Here is a 16560-nt window from a genome sequence, read left to right as displayed (position 1 = left end):
TTGTTCGAAATATTTCAAAAAAATGTTGGTAGGCATTAAAATGGATCGATACAGTCCATCTGCTCTAACATTCTAGGAAACATAAAATGATCTCCGTAATTGGAAGTTGCTTTTTATTTACAGCCATACCGTATATTGATCGAATGAATGACGCAATGGAAATTATTTTGCGTAAAACTTATTTAGTTACAAAAATGTGAAGTGATTTAAAAATTTAGTTTAACCGGAGTCCGAGTCGAGCAAAATTTTTACGACTCTTGCGAAAAGTCAACAAATTTAAAAACAATTTCATTAATTTTGATGAAGGTTTCAGAATTTTTCAGAATTATTGAAGCCAAGCCAAAACAAAATTTTCGTTCAAGTAAAGATGCACATTTTTAAGTCGAATCCCTTAACTATAAGGACAAAAGGACTTCATTGAAATGCTATGCTAAGCAAAATTCGCCTTGTATTTTAAGGATACGAAATTTTGGCCTCACAATAATATATTTTTTGCAGTGCATGAATTAACTTCGGCATATAAAAATGGCATAGGCATATAAAAATGTTTGATCATGAAAAAAATTTCATTTTCGCTCTAGAATCCATAGGGCGGATGGACATCGCTAGATCGACTCAGATTTCCACCACGATCAACAATGTATATACATTTCAGAGTCTGAGACCATTATTTCGATGCTTTATAATCGGAATGACAAAGTTTGTATTCCCCTAAAGAATATTTCGGATGTCTGCACGCAGGCTATAATGCTGAGTAGTCAGGAAATCACCCCGAAGTAATGCTAGAAACGATTCTGTGTGGGTTGTCCTGGAATCGCATTCTGCTATTTGCTTAAGATCTACATTGCATTTCCTTTCACAGTGGTGTACTAAATAAAATACGAGCCAATTATAATTTTAATGAGATTTCCAATTGGAAATAATCGGGAACCTACAACATAATCCGCCACTAAATAAAGATAAACTTCTTTTATTGAAACTCACTATTATTTTACTTTCTGTCCACAGATTCCTTACCATTAGCCCCTATTATCTCCGGATTCTTCTTATTTCCTTAGTTGAGAGCAACTGAATGCAAATTTCCAATTTTAAACTCATCCAGAACTTGTCCAAACTTCTTCGACGGCATTACGCATCAAGTATAAAATCCACTGCCATGACTGCCGAAGCTCTTAATTTGTCTGGTTCTGATACGAAAATTTCACCTTTAAAATATCCAGTAGCGAGAAAAGATGAAAGCGTTGTGGAAAAATTCCATGGTGTTGAGGTGAAAGATGTCTACCGCTGGTTGGAGGATCCCGATTCGGAGGAAACACAAAAATATGTCGAAGAACAAAATAAAATAAGCCAACCTTTTCTGGAGGGCTGTGAGGCTTGGAAGAAAATCAATGAGAAGTTAACCAAATTATGGAACTATGAGAAATATGGATGTCCCATGAAACATGGACAGTATTATTATTTCTATAAGAATTCCGGTTTACAAAATCAAAGTGTCATGTATCAACAGGACAGCTTGGATGGCGAACCCCGATTGTTCTTTGATCCCAATGCTTTGTCGAGCGATGGTACCATTGCCTTGGCCCAGAAGTCATTCTCGGAAGATGGTAAATTCATGGCATATGGATTGAGTGAAAGTGGTTCCGATTGGATTAAGATTTATATACGCAATGTGGATACGGGCAAAGATCTGGATGAGGTCTTGGAAAAGGTGAAATTCTCCGATATATCATGGACCAAGGATAACAAAGGTTTTTTCTATGGCCGTTATCCTGAGCAAGAGGGAAAAACTGATGGCTCGGAGACTAAGCAGAACGAAAATCAAAAGCTTTATTATCATTATGTGGGTCAACCGCAAGAGAAGGATGTTCTGGTAGCCGAGTTTCCCGAGGAACCCACTTGGCGTATACAATCTGTGGTATCCGATTGCGGAAAATACCTGGTAATGCCCATTGTTAAAGACTGTCGTGACAATATTCTCTACTATGCCGATTTAGTGGAGGGAGCCGAGATCAACTCCAAGCTAAAAATCAAGAAAATCGTAGAGAAATTCGAATCCGATTATGACTATATAACGAACACCGGCTCCAAAATGTATTTCCGTACCAACAAAGATGCTTCCAATTATCGTGTTATAATGATCGATTTTGAAAATCCAGCCCAAGAGAATTGGCAAACCCTGATTGCAGAACATGCCTCGGATGTCTTGGATTGGGTGCATTGTGTAAATGATGATAAGCTCGTCTTAGGTTATATACAAGACGTGAAGAGTGTCTTGCAGGTACATTCTCTGCAGACAGGTGAATTGATTCATAAATTCGATTTGGATATTGGCACTGTTGTGGCCCTGTCGGGGAAGAAGGAACACTCGGAATTGTTCTATAACTTTTCGTCATTCTTGACGCCTGGAACCATTTATCATTATGATTTTAAGTGGAATAATTTTACACCAAAGGTATTGCGGGAGATTAAATTGAACTTGGAAGGTTTCTCCGCATCCAATTACAAAGTGGAGCAGGTCTTCTACGAGAGTAAAGACTCTACGAAAATTCCCATGTTTATTGTATATAAAAACACCGAAGCCAAGGAGAGAACACCACGTCCTTGTTTCTTATATGGCTATGGAGGGTTCAACATCAGCATGCAACCCTCATTTGGTATTACCGGTCTTATGTTTATCGATACATTCGACGGGGTCATTGCCTATCCCAATTTGCGTGGTGGTGGTGAATATGGTGAAAAATGGCATAATGCTGGTCGTTTATTGAACAAACAAAATGTCTTTGATGACTTCCAGACGGCAGCTGAATATTTGGTGGCCCAAAATTATACCACGAAAGATCGTTTAGTCATCCAGGGAGGCTCCAACGGGGGTCTCTTAGTGGGAGCTTGTATAAATCAACGTCCTGATCTCTTTGGAGCTGCTGTTGCCCAAGTGGGTGTTATGGATATGTTGCGTTTCCATAAATTCACCATTGGCCATGCCTGGTGTTCGGACTATGGCAATCCCGATGAAAAGGAACATTTTGAAAATCTCCTCAAGTACTCACCACTGCACAATGTTCACACACCCAAAACGCCAAAAGAGGAATATCCCTCTACTTTAATACTCACTGCCGATCATGATGACCGTGTTAGTCCTTTGCATTCATTGAAATTCATAGCTGCCCTCCAAGAGGCCGTTCGCAATTCGGAATATCAAAAGAATCCCATATTGTTGCGTGTATATAGTAAAGCTGGTCATGGTGCTGGAAAACCCACATCGAAACGAATTGAAGAGGCCACCGATGTATTGACCTTTATGCTAAGAAGTCTTAACATTGATAAGGTCAATTTGTAATCATGTTTTGCCATAATCGCATGAATGGAAAAGTGTCACAATTTCAATCTGTATCTCAAGTTTTAAATTTTTCTTCGTCTTCTACGTTTTACTAACTCTTGAACAGTTTTTTGTATTAATAAATTATATAATCCCAGCTGCTTTTTTTCTAATAAAATCTATTAACGCATCTGTATACATATTTCAATAAATATAAAGAAAAGAACTGAATAAAACGATTTTTGTTTGATTTTGGGTTTCGTTAAGGCAAAGTAAATGATTTTGGATTTAACGCAGAGTTTAGTCGTGTCTACCAAAGACACTAAACTTTAGGAAGATAGGAAATTGGCTTGCGTCATACCAAATGTTGTATATACCATGTTAGTTCCATACATGTTTGGTTAATGCTATGTCAATACTTGTCGTATACTCGTTTGGTTCGCGTATGAAACTAACATCGTAAATGGTTTGATCTCCTCATTAGCCAATTTCCTATCTTCCTACAATTTATTGTCTTTGGTGGCTACTCTCACCCGAATTGTTTATTTTTAAGATGGAATAGCTATTCCGTCTTAAGTTGAAAGTAGTCCAAGTTGATTATGGTTTGTAATAGTCTTTTGTACTAAACATCGATTATTTTGTTATAGATTTCTTATGGCCGATTTTTCAGTTATCAATCCTTCGGACTGTATTTCTTTATTGATTCAAATCACATTACAAGAAGGGTCCCATTTCTTGGAGTCGGCTCTTTGTTTAATGACTATTCCCAAGTCACAATCTCCCTACCTGCCAATCCCATCGATCGATTCTGAAAAGATGAATAAGAAAATACCCACCAAAGGTTGGAAATTTTGACAAAATTTTCTATAGAAACAAAATTTTGACAAAATTTTCTATAGAAACAAAATTTTGACAAAATTTTCTATAGAAATAAAATTTTGACATAATTTTCTATAAAAATAAAATTTTTGACAAAATTTTCTATTGAAGTAAAATTTTGACAAAATTTTCTATAGAAATAAAATTTTGACAAAATTTCTATAGGAATAAAATTTTGACAAACTTTTCTATAGGTATACAATCTTGATACAATTTGGCAAAATTTGCTATAGAAATAAAATTTTGACAAAATTTTCTGTAGACATAAAATTTTGACAATATTTTCTATAGAAATAAAATGTTGACAAAATTTTCTATTAAAATAAAGTTTTGACAATATTTTCTATAGAAATAAAATTAGACAATATTTTCTATAGAAATAAAATTTTAACAAAATTTTCTATAGAAATAAAATTTTGACAAAATTTCCTATAGGAATAAAATTTTGACAAAATTTTCTATAGAAATAAAATGTGGACAAAATTTTCTATAAAAATAAAATTTTGACAATATTTTCTATAGAAATAAAATTAGACAATATTTTCTATAGAAAAAAAATTTTAACAAAATTTTCTATAGAAATAAAATTTTGACAAAATTTCCTATAGGAATAAAATTTTGACAAATTTTCTATAGAAATAAAATTTTGACAAAATTTTCTATAGAAATAAAATTTTGACACAATTTTTTAATAAATAAAATGTAGACAAAATTTTCTATAGAAATAAAAGTTTGACAAAATTTGATATAGAAATAAAATTTTGACAAAATTTTCTATAGAAGTAAAATTGTGACAAAATTTTCTATAGAAATAAAATTTTTAGAAAATTTTCTATAGAAATAAAATGTTTAGAAAATTTTCTATAGAAATAAAATTTTTAGAAAAATTTCTATAGAAATAAAATTTTTAGAAAAATTTCTATAGAAATAAAATTTTTACAAAATTTTCTATAGAAATAAAATTATGACAAAATTTTGTATAGAAATAAAATTTTGACAAAATTTTGTATAGAAATAAAATTTTTACAAAATTTTCTATAGAAATAAAATTTTGACAAAATTTTCTATAGAAATAAAATTTCGAAAAAATTTCTATAGACAAAATTTTCTGTAAAAGTAAAATTGTGACAAAAGTTTTTAATGAAATAAAAATTTTGGCAAAATTTTCTATAGAAATAACATTTTAGAAAATTTTCTATAGAAATAAAATAAAATTTTGACAAAATTTTCTATAGAAATAAAATTTTGACAAAATTTTCTATAGAAATAAAATTTTGACATAATTTTCTATAGAAATAAATTTTGACAAAATTTTCTATAGAAATAGAATTTTAACAGAATTTTCTATAGAAATAAAATTTTGACAAAATTTTCTATAGAAATAAAATTTTGCGAAAATTTTCGATAGAAATAAAATGTTGACAATATTTTCTATATTTTAACAAAATTTTCTATAGAAATAAAATTTTGACAAAATTTTCTATAGAAATAAAATTTTGACAAAATGTCTACAGGAATAAAAATTTGACAAAATGTCTATAGGAATAAAAATTTGACAAAGTTTTCTATAGGTATACAATCTTGATACCATTTTGACAACATTTTCTATAGAAATAAAATTTTGACAAATTTTTCTATAGAAATAAAATTTTGACACAATTTTCTATAGAAATAAAATTTTGACAAAATTTTCTATAGAAATAAAATTTTGACAAAATTTTCCATAGAAATAAACCTTTGACAAAATTTTCTATAGAAATAAAATTTTGACAAAATTTTCTATAGAAATAAAATTTTGACAAAATTTTCTATAGAAATAAAATTTTGACAAAATTTTCCATAGAAATAAAATTTTGACAAAATTTTCTATACAAATCAAATTTTGACAAAATTTTCTATAGAAATAAAATTTTGACAAAATTTTCCATAGAAATAAAATTTTGACAAAATTTTCTATACAAATCAAATTTTGACAAATTTTTCTATAGAAATCACATTTTGACAAAATTTTCTATAGAAATAAAGTTTTGACAAAATTTTCTATAGAAATCAAATTTTGACAAAATTTTCTATAGAAATCAAATTTTGACAAAATTTTCTATAGAAATAAAATTTCGAAAAAATTTCTATAGACAAAATTTTCTATAAAAGTAAAATTGTGACAAAAGTTTTTAATGAAATAAAACTTTTGAAAAAATTTTCTATAGAAATGACATTTTTAGAAAATTTTCTATAGAAATAAAATTTTGACAAAATTTTCTATAGAAATACAATTTTGACAAAATTTTCTATAGAAATAAAATTTTGACAAAATTTTCTATAGAAATACAACTTTGACAAAATTTTCTATAGAAATAAAATTTTGACAAAATTTTCTATAGAAATAAAATTTTGACACAATTTTTTAATAAATAATTTTGACAAAATTTTCTATAGAAATATAATATTGATAACATTTTCTATAGAAATAAAATTTTGACAAAATTTTCTATATAAATACAATTTTGACAAAATTTACTATAGAAATAATATTTTGACAAAATTTTCTATAGAAATAAAATTTTGACAAAATTTTCTATAGAAATAAAATTTTTACAAAATTTTCTATTGAAATAAAATTTTGACAAAATTTTCTATAGAAATAAAATTTTGACAAAATTTTGTATAGAAATAAAAGTTTTACAAAATTTTCTATAGAAATAAAAGTTTGACAAAATTTTCTATAGAAATAAAATGTTGACAAAATTTTCTACAAAAATAAAATTTTGACAATATTTTCTATAGAAATAAAATTAGACAATATTTTCTATAGAAATAAAATTTTAACAAAATTTTCTATAGAAATAAAATTTTGACAAAATTTTCTATAGAAATAAAAGTTTGACAAAATTTTCTATAGAAATAAAATTTTGACACAATTTTTTAATAAATAGAAATGTTGACAAAATTTTCGATAGAAATAAAATTTTGACAATATTTTCTATATTTTAACAAAATTTTCTATAGAAATAAAATTTTGACAAAATTTTGTATAGAAATAAAATTTTGACAAAATTTTGTATAGAAATAAAATTTTGACACAATTTTTAAATAAATAGAAATGTTGACAAAATTTGCTATAGAAATAAAAGTTTGACAAAATTTGATATAGAAATAACATTTTGACAATATTTTCTATAGAAATAAAATTTAGACAATATTTTCTATAGAAATAAAATTTTAACAAAATTTTCTATAGAAATAACATTTTGACAAAATTTCCTATGGAAATAACATTCTGACAAAATTTCCTATAGGAATAAAATTTTTACAAAATAATCTATAGGAATACAATTCTGATAAAAATTTTCTATAGAAATAAAATTTTGACAAAATTTTCTATAGAAATAAAAGTTTGACAATATTTTCTATATTTTAACAAAATTTTCTATAGAAATAAAATTTTAACAAAATTTTCTATGGAAATAAGATTTTGACAAAACTTTTTAATGAAATAAAAATGTTGACAAAGTTACTATAGAAATAAAATTTTGACAATATTTTCTATAAATAAAATTTTAACAAAATTTTCTATAAAAATAAAATTTTGACAATATTTTCTATAGAAATAAAATTTAGACAATATTTTCTATAGAAATAAAATGTTAACAAAATTTTCTATAGAAATAAAATTTTCTATATAACTAAAATATTGACAAAATTTTCTATAGAAATAAAATGTTGACAAAATTTTCTATAGAAATAAATTTTTGACAAAATTTTGTCAAAATTTTCTGTAGAAATAACATTTTCACAAGATTTTCTATAGGAATAAAATTTTGACAAAATTTTCTATAGAAATAAAATTTTGACAAAATTTTCTATAGAAAAAAAATAGAGATAATATAAATATAAAAAATAATGAAAAATTTTCTAATGAAATAAAAATTGACAAAATTTTCTATATATTCAATATCTTTAAAATTTGTATTTCAGTTCGTCACGTCGTCAAATTTAATTGTAAGTTTTCACATTTAAAAAAAATAGTAACTTTCCCTTGTTGGTGCAGGCTAAAAAAATCGAATATTGTAACTTCTGAAATAAACTTCTAAAATAGAATAATAAAACAAAGAAAAAACATTGTAATTACGAAAATTACCACAAAAGCTTCAAACTTCAATTTTTTTTTTTTACTTTGATAGATTTTTGATCAAATTGTCTTCAAATTTTGGTCGATTATTTTTGGCATGAGTGGCAACCGTGTTTGCGGAGTCTCTTGCAAAAGTAAAAATCATCCGATCCGGACTTGGTGTTAGTCTTCGGCCTTTTAAAACTATAAAAAAATTGGTGAATATCGGCCCCCATATAAACCGATCCCCATAGCCTCTTGGAGGGACAAATTTTATCCAATTCGGTTGACATTTAGTACTTGATGTTATTATGTATATGGTCTCTAACAACCATGCAAAAATTGGTCCATATCGGTCCATAATTATAATATATAAAAAAAAAATAAATTATTTATAGATCAACGATCAAGAATATGTAAAACGATCAAGAACTAAAGAGGCTTGTGTTGTCTATATGTACTAAGTTGCAATTTAGAAGACAATGTTAAGAAGTTTATAGATAACTTGCCATCGGCAACTGTTCTTACAACCCAAGTAATACCCATGGTGGAGGGTACATAATATTCGGCCTGGCTGTGTTTACTTGTTTTATTTTCGAATTATTTTTTTAAACCGATTAGCCTTCATATATACAGAGACATGAGTTAATGAATTTTTAATTTATTTTCACAAACATAAATATAAATTATGTGTGTTTTTTATACAGACCCTATATCAAAATGACAATTAAATAAATTTATATTAAATAATATAATCTTTCTTAATTCCTATTAACTGCTAAAACATATACAATATATCTATACAAATTGTATAGATATACTAATTCAAGGTCAAAACCTCTAAACAAGTCGATATGTTGGAAGGAAAAGCATATGATGATGATCGTTCCACAAATGGTATATGGACACCGATAATAACATGAACTTGTACTCTGGATAATGTAAACATTTATACTACAGTGTGGGAAAAAATTTAAGACTTTTTAAATTAAAATTTCAAGTGGAAATAAGCTTTTTTTAAACCCTCCACTATATGGATGCGGGGGTATACTAACTTTGTCATTCCGTTGGTAACGCATCGAAATATTGGTCTCAGGTCCCATTAAGTATATATGTTCCCAGGAAAAAAAGGGTTTCCAAAAAAGAAGTTTGGATCACCAACTTGTGATCCGGAAGTAGTGCAAAATTGGATCATATGCAATCGATTTTACATGGGCTTTTCATAGAACGGAAGTACTTCGTTTTCGGATCCTTTGCATTGCTTTAAAAGTTGTGTCTTGGAAAATCATTTGAATGAAGAAAATGGAGAAAAGACATGTAAGTAAGGTCTAAAGTCGGGTGGGGCCGACTAGGTTAGGCGGCAGCCCGATGTATCAGGCTCACTTAAACTATTCAGTCCATTGTGATACCACATTGGTGAACTTCTCTCTTATCACTGAGTGCTGCCCGATTCCATGTTAAGCTCAATGACAAAAGATCTCCCTTTTATAGCCGAGTCCGAACGGCATTCCACATTGCAGTGAAACCAGAGAAACTTTGAAACTCTCAGAAATGTCACCAGCATTTCTGAGGTGGGATAATCTACCGCTGAAAAACTTTTTCGTGTTCGGTCGAAGCAGGAATCGAACCCACGAACTTGTGTATGAAAGCGGGAATGCTAACCATTGCACCACGGTGGCTTCCGACTATATTATACCCTTCACGACAGTGTCGATCAAAATTTTCGGTGCCATCTCAAATCAATCAAATTTATTGGGAACTGTATAAAGTTCTAAATTAGAATATACATGTATTTAAATCTGAAGCGATTTAGACTAATTTTTTTACACTTCTACAAATTCTCTACAATTATTACAATATGGGAAATATGCGAATGATTAAGTAATTTTTATGGAATTTGACAAAAATAAATTTATGATTTATTGAGCGATACATATGTATTAGAGGTATACGACATATTGAGGCATTTTTAAAATTTTTCCACTTAGAAGTCCCTATTTTACAAGGATATTCACTAAATCTCCAAGATAACTGATAAATGGTATTGTGTATTTTTTAGCCAAATCGGCAACATTTACACAAGTCGGAGCCTTATCGAAATGTCAAACGTTCTCCAGAAAGTCTGACATTACAATGTTTGCAAGGACTTGCAAAATATTCAGATGTACGAAATTTGAAGAAGATCGGTTCATAAATACGTCAATTATGATCAAATTGCTATATGTCAGCTATATCTAAATCTGAACCGATTTTTTCCAAAATCAATTGTCGATTGTCTTTGACCCAAAAACAAGACCCCATGCCAAATTTGAGGACGATCGGACTTAAATTGCGAGCTGCACTTTGCACACAATATTACATATACAGACAGACAGACGGCCAGATGGAAATCGCTCAATCGATTCAGAATTTCATTGTAAGCCGAACGGTATACTAAAAGACGAGTCTACACTAGAACATTTTTTTTTTTTCGATTCAATCACGAATTTAATTGATCCAATTAATTTTTTAATTGAAATGTCTTCAATCACAGAAATGATAGTATCAATTAAAAAAATAATTGATACTATTAATTTTTGTGATTGATTTTTGTTTCAATTAAAATTTTTGTTGAATCAATTAAATTTTTAATTGAATATTTGTTAAAAACTAAATTAAGACTTTAATTGGAAAAATTTTCATGAACTTTTTTTTCTGTGTATGACTACTCCTTCTGGGCTTTACATACAAATGCATAAACTTATTATACCCTGTACCACAGTAGTCGTGAAGAGTATATAAAAAAAAAAAACTAAAAACATTTTATCACCAAATTTACATTTTATTTTTATACCCTCCACCATAGGATGGGGGTATATTAACTTTGTCATTCAGTTGGTAACACATCGAAATATTGCTCTAAGACCCCATAAAGTATATATATTCTGGGTCGTGGTGAAATTCTGAATCGATCTAAGCCTGTCCGTCCGTCTGTTGAAATCACGCTAACTTCCGAACGAAACAAGCTATCAAACTTGGTATAAGTAGTTGTTATTGATGTAGGTCGGACGTTATTGCAAATGGGCAATATCGGACCACTTTAACGTATAGCTCCCATATAAGCAGACCCCCATATTTGGCTTGCGGAGCCTCTTAGAGAAGCACATTTCATCCGATCCGGTTGAAATTTGGTACGACGTGTTAGTATATGGTCTCTAAAAACCATGCTAAAATTGGTCCATATCCGTCCATAATTAACATATATATAGCCCCCATATAAACCGATCCCCATATTTGACCTCCGGACGATCTGGGAGGAGAAAAATTCACCATTCACCATTCAACCATGCAAAAATTGTTTCTTATCGGTCCATAATTATATATAAACCCCCTATATACCGATCCCCTGATTTGAGCTCCGGAGCCTCTTGGAGGAGCAAAATTCATCCGAGCCAGTTGAAATTTGGTATGTGCTGTTAATATATGGTCTATAACAACCATGGCAAAATTGGTCCATATCGATACATAATTATATGAAGCCCCCTCATAAATCGATCCCCAGATTTGACCTCCGGAACATCGTGGAGGAGCAAAATTCATCCGATTCGGCTAGTAACAACCCTGCCAAAATTGGTCCATATCGGTCTATAGTTATATATAGCCGATCCCCAATCAAAATTTTGTCATAATTTTATTTCTTTAGAAAATGTTGTCAAAATTTTATGTCTATAGAAAATTTTGTCAAAATTTTATTTCTAAAGCAAATTTTGTCAAAAGTTTATTTCTATAGAAAATTTTATCAAAATTTTATTTCTATAGAAAATTTTGTCAAAAGTTTATTTCTATAGAAAATGTTGTCAAAATTTTATGTCTATAGAAAATTTTGTCAAAATTTTATTTCTAAAGCAAATTTTGTCAAAAGTTTATTTCTATAGAAAATTTTGTCAAAATTTTATTTCTATAGACAATTTTGTCAAAATTTTATTTCTGTAGAAAATTTTGTCAAAATTTTATTTCCACAGAAAATTTTGTCAAAATTTTATTTCTATCGAAAATTTTGTCAAAATTTTATTTCTAAAACAAATTTTGTCAAAAGTTTATTTCTAAAACAAATTTTATCAAAAGTTTATTTCTATAGAAAATTTTATCAAAATTATATTTCTATAGAAAATGGTGTCGTTGTTGTTGTTGTTGTTTTATTTCTATAGAAAATTTTGTTAAAATTTTATTTCTATAGACAATTTTGTCAAAATTTTATTTTATAGAAAATTTTGTCAAAATTTTATTTCCATAGAAAATTTTGTCAAAATTTTATTTCTATCGAAAATTATGTCACAATTTTATTTCTATAGAAAATTTTGTCAAAATTTTATTTCTAAAGCAAATTTTGTCAAAATTTTATTTCTAAAGAAAATTTTGTCAAAATTTTATTTCTATAGAAAATTTCGTCAAAATTTTATTTCTGTAGAAAATTTTGTCAAAATTTTGTTACTATACAGAATTTTGTCAAAATTTTATTTCTACAGAAAATTTTGTCAAAATTTTATTTCCATAGAAAATTTTGTCAAAATTTTATTTCTATCGAAAATTATGTCAAAATTTTATTTCTATAGAAAATTTTGTCAAAATTTTATTTTTAAAGCAAATTTTGTCAAAATTTTATTTCTAAAGCAAAAGGGGAGCCACCGTGGTGCAATGGTTAGCATGCCCGCCTTGCATACACAAGGTCGTGGGTTCGATTCCTACTTCGACCGAACACCAAAAAGTTTTTCAGCGGTGGATTATCCCACCTCAGTAATGCTGGTGACATTTCTGAGGGTTTCAAAGCTTCTCTAAGTGGTTTCACTGCAATGTGGAACGCCGTTCGGACTCGGCTATAAAAAGGAGGTCCCTTGTCAGTGAGCTTAACATCGAATCGGGCAGCACTCAGAGATAAGAGAGAAGTTCAACAATGTGGTATCACACCGAACTGAATAGTCTAAGTGAGCCTGATACTTCGGACTGCCACCTAACCTAACCTAAAGCAAATTTGGTCACAATTGTATTTCTATAGAAAATTTCGTCAAAATTTTATTTCTGTAGAAAATTTTGTCAAAATTTTGTTACTATACAAAATTTTGTCAAAATTTTATTTTTATAGAAAATTTTGTCAAAATGTTATTTCTACAGAAAATTTTGTCAAAATTTTATTTTTATAGAAAATTTTGTAAAAATTTTATTTCTATAGAAACTATTGTCAACATTTTATTTGTATAGAAAATTTGGTCAAAATGTTATTTCTATAGAAAATTGTGTCAAAATTTTATTTCTATAGAAAATGTTGTCAAAATTTTAATTCAGTAGAAAATTTTGTCAGAATTTTATTTCTATAGAAAATGTTGTCAAAATTTTATTTCAGTAGAAAATTTTGTCAGAATTTTATTTCTATAGAAAATTCTGTTAAACGTAATTATATACGTATATAATTGGCCTTTTGTTTTGTTTAATATATACCCCGCATGGACTAATTTACAATTTAGAAGACGGTGTGAAGAAGTTTTAAGATACCTTGCCATCGGCAAGTGTTACCGCAACCCAAGTAATGCGATTGTGGATGACAGTCTTTAGTAGAAGTTTCTTCATAAGGCACAAGTTCAAATCCTCGCGGAAGTGTAATTTTGTAATTTTATTTTTATTGTGTTTTTTACTTTTTTGTATATGTTCATTTAATTGTCCAAAATTTAAATTTTGACTTTAAACTGCCTAATAGCCTGTTTTCTAAGACTGGTCCAAAAGAATTTCTTCGGAAGTGGAAAAAGAATTGATGGAGGATCCAGGGATGCTCTTAAAATGAAATGCTTGTGAAACAATTTCCAATTTTTTTATGGGAATAAAAGTAATTGGGGTTTTCTCAATTCTATGAAAAAATAAATATGAACTTTGGATTAACTTCAAACTATTTATTATTGTTTAATTTGAAATTGATACACATCAATTGAATTTTGCAATTCAAAATTTTAGCTTATAAATTTTCCATTTTTCTATTATACGGAGGAAAATCTAAGTGCTCTTCAATTTTAGTATAAAATGCACTGGTGCAATATTCAAATTTTTGACTCCAAACAAAAATCACTTATCCCAGCCGAAAGTATCCGATGGAAGGAGTAAAGTAATTTCGGGATTTTGCTAGATTGGTTGCCGTTCATTTTTTATGAGCCTCTAAAGTTTTTCCGCCAAATTCGATTTTGAGCACTTTTTTGTAATTTTCGCATGGCCATAGCTCGAAAATTGCTATGATTTTTTTTTGCAGTCTTCAACAAAGCTCTTGACTCGGCCAACAAAAGTGCTGAACATATTAAGTAGAAAGCTGTCCATAATTTTATAGGCTACATTTTTCCCATGATTGTTTGGTAAATTCTTCAATGGTTCAAAAGCTGTAGTCGAAAAACGAAAAAATCGGTGATAAAAATGGTAATTTTATTGACATTTTTGCAGTTTCGAGCATGAAGATGAAATTTTTAATATATTCAGCACTTTTGTTGGCCGACTTAAAAAATAATCAGAGCATTTTTTTAACTATAGTGGTCATGCGAAAATTGCAAAAAAGTTGCTCAAAATCGAATTTGGCGAAAAAACTTTAGAGGCTCATAAAAAACGAACGGTCACCAATCTAGCAAAATTCAGAAATTACTTTTCTCCCTTCGGCTGGGATAAGTGATTGTTTGTTTGGATTTTTTGTGTATTTTTGTATAAAAGACATGAAAAATAAACGGGGGCTCAGAAATTTAGGATGGGAGTAAATAGCGCGAAACACTATAATATCCTTCAAAATCGGTAAAATTGTCTTGGAGCATCACATAGTCGCCACCATTCGATCCGTACTTTTTCTTTCTTCATATTTTCTACCATTCCACGTTTAGAATGCTATCTGCCAGAGGCTAATTTGGATCTTAATGCAATTTTGGTATTTTGCATAATATTTATTTATTTTAATGAATTCACTTAAATCAACCATAAACAAATTCATAAATTTAGAATAACAAAAAAAAAGCAAACACGAATACACTTCATGCGTTACCAAACTCGCGGAATGGTCTCCAACCAAGATGCTAACATTTCCATGCATTTTCTTCGTCGCCTTCTCACACCTTTTGACTAACGTTTAAGGCCAATTTTCCTCAAAGAAAATAACAGAAAAAAAACTCAACCATCCACCCACTCGATGTTTTGCCATCGCTGTGAGTTAGCTTTGGAGGTATCTTCGCAATGGGTGAGAGCAAACAAAAACTGCTTAAACAGGTGGAAAACAATGTTCACTGAAATACACGAATGTTTTCACTTTAAAAATAGCAATGCTTCGTCATCATGAGCATCCATGGCATCCGTTCGTTGCCATAGTTTTCTGTTTGTTTGTTGTTCTTTTGTTGGGTTAAAATATCAAAAGAGAATTGTGGAAATATGCCCGCAACACACAAAGGTACTTTTCCAGAAAATAAAAGAAACAAATTTTATTTATCTGTAATCATTCCACCATCCAATGATCTGTGTAAATATTTGAGTATTTTCATGGGACTAAGTTAAAAGTGACATATGACATAGGGCAAAAATGTATATTCTAAGAAAAAAAAATCAAGGTACATATATGGAGGAGGTAACTTTTGATCTAAGACATCAAACGACATTGCGTGAAACGCAGAAGTACATTCAGAGTAATAATAAAAACAAAACACACACGGTCGCCAAAATTTTGTCCACGTAAGGGAGGTGTCCACTTATGAGAAGTTAATTCTAATGTGTTCATATAGCAAACGTACCCAGACAACTGTCCACATTTGGCTGATGTCCGGTTTTCAGAGTGTCGCAAGTTTGAGAGGTTTCAATATATATGACCAAAAGTTCGACCGGGCCGACTCTTATGTATCCTCCACCATGGATTTCGTGGAAATTACTTGGGTTGTGGTAACACTTGCCGATGGCAAGGTATCTTAACCACGGTTTCCAGAGAATTCTGTCAAAGCTACTAGATTTTTGATAGAATTCTTGATGTTTTGGTAGATTTTGCAAAACATTCCTTTCCAACTAAGAGGTACTTCTATTTTCAAAGAAATAAAATTTTGACAAAAATTTTCTATAGAAATAAAATTTTGACAAAATTTTGTATTGAAATAAAATTTTGACAAAATTTTTTATTGAAATAAAATTTTGAGAAAATTTTGTATAGAAATAAAATTTTGACAAAATTTTCTATAGAAATAAAATTTTGACAAAAATTTTTATTGAAATAAAATTTTGACAAAAT

The 16560-nt window shown here is 29.1% G+C and overlaps 1 protein-coding gene across 3 annotated transcripts in view; it reads left to right on the top strand.

Moving 5' to 3' along the window:
* Window positions 1-3552, top strand: part of LOC142241732 (prolyl endopeptidase) — a 53917-nt gene extending 50365 nt beyond the window's left edge. For all 3 annotated transcript variants that reach the window (XM_075313515.1, XM_075313516.1, XM_075313517.1), the window contains exon 2: window positions 1009-3552. In XM_075313515.1, coding sequence (XP_075169630.1) covers window positions 1073-3337 — 2265 coding nt within the window. In that variant the 5' untranslated portion in view covers window positions 1009-1072 and the 3' untranslated portion in view covers window positions 3338-3552. The remainder of the gene's footprint in view (window positions 1-1008) is intronic.
* Window positions 3553-16560: the final 13008 nt, after the last annotated feature.

The sequence above is a fragment of the Haematobia irritans genome, chromosome 5 (assembly GCF_050003625.1).
Source record: "Haematobia irritans isolate KBUSLIRL chromosome 5, ASM5000362v1, whole genome shotgun sequence".
Classification (NCBI taxonomy): Eukaryota; Metazoa; Arthropoda; class Insecta; order Diptera; family Muscidae; genus Haematobia; species Haematobia irritans.
Note: the sequence above shows the minus strand (reverse complement) of the source record. Positions and strands in the feature narration are given on the sequence as shown.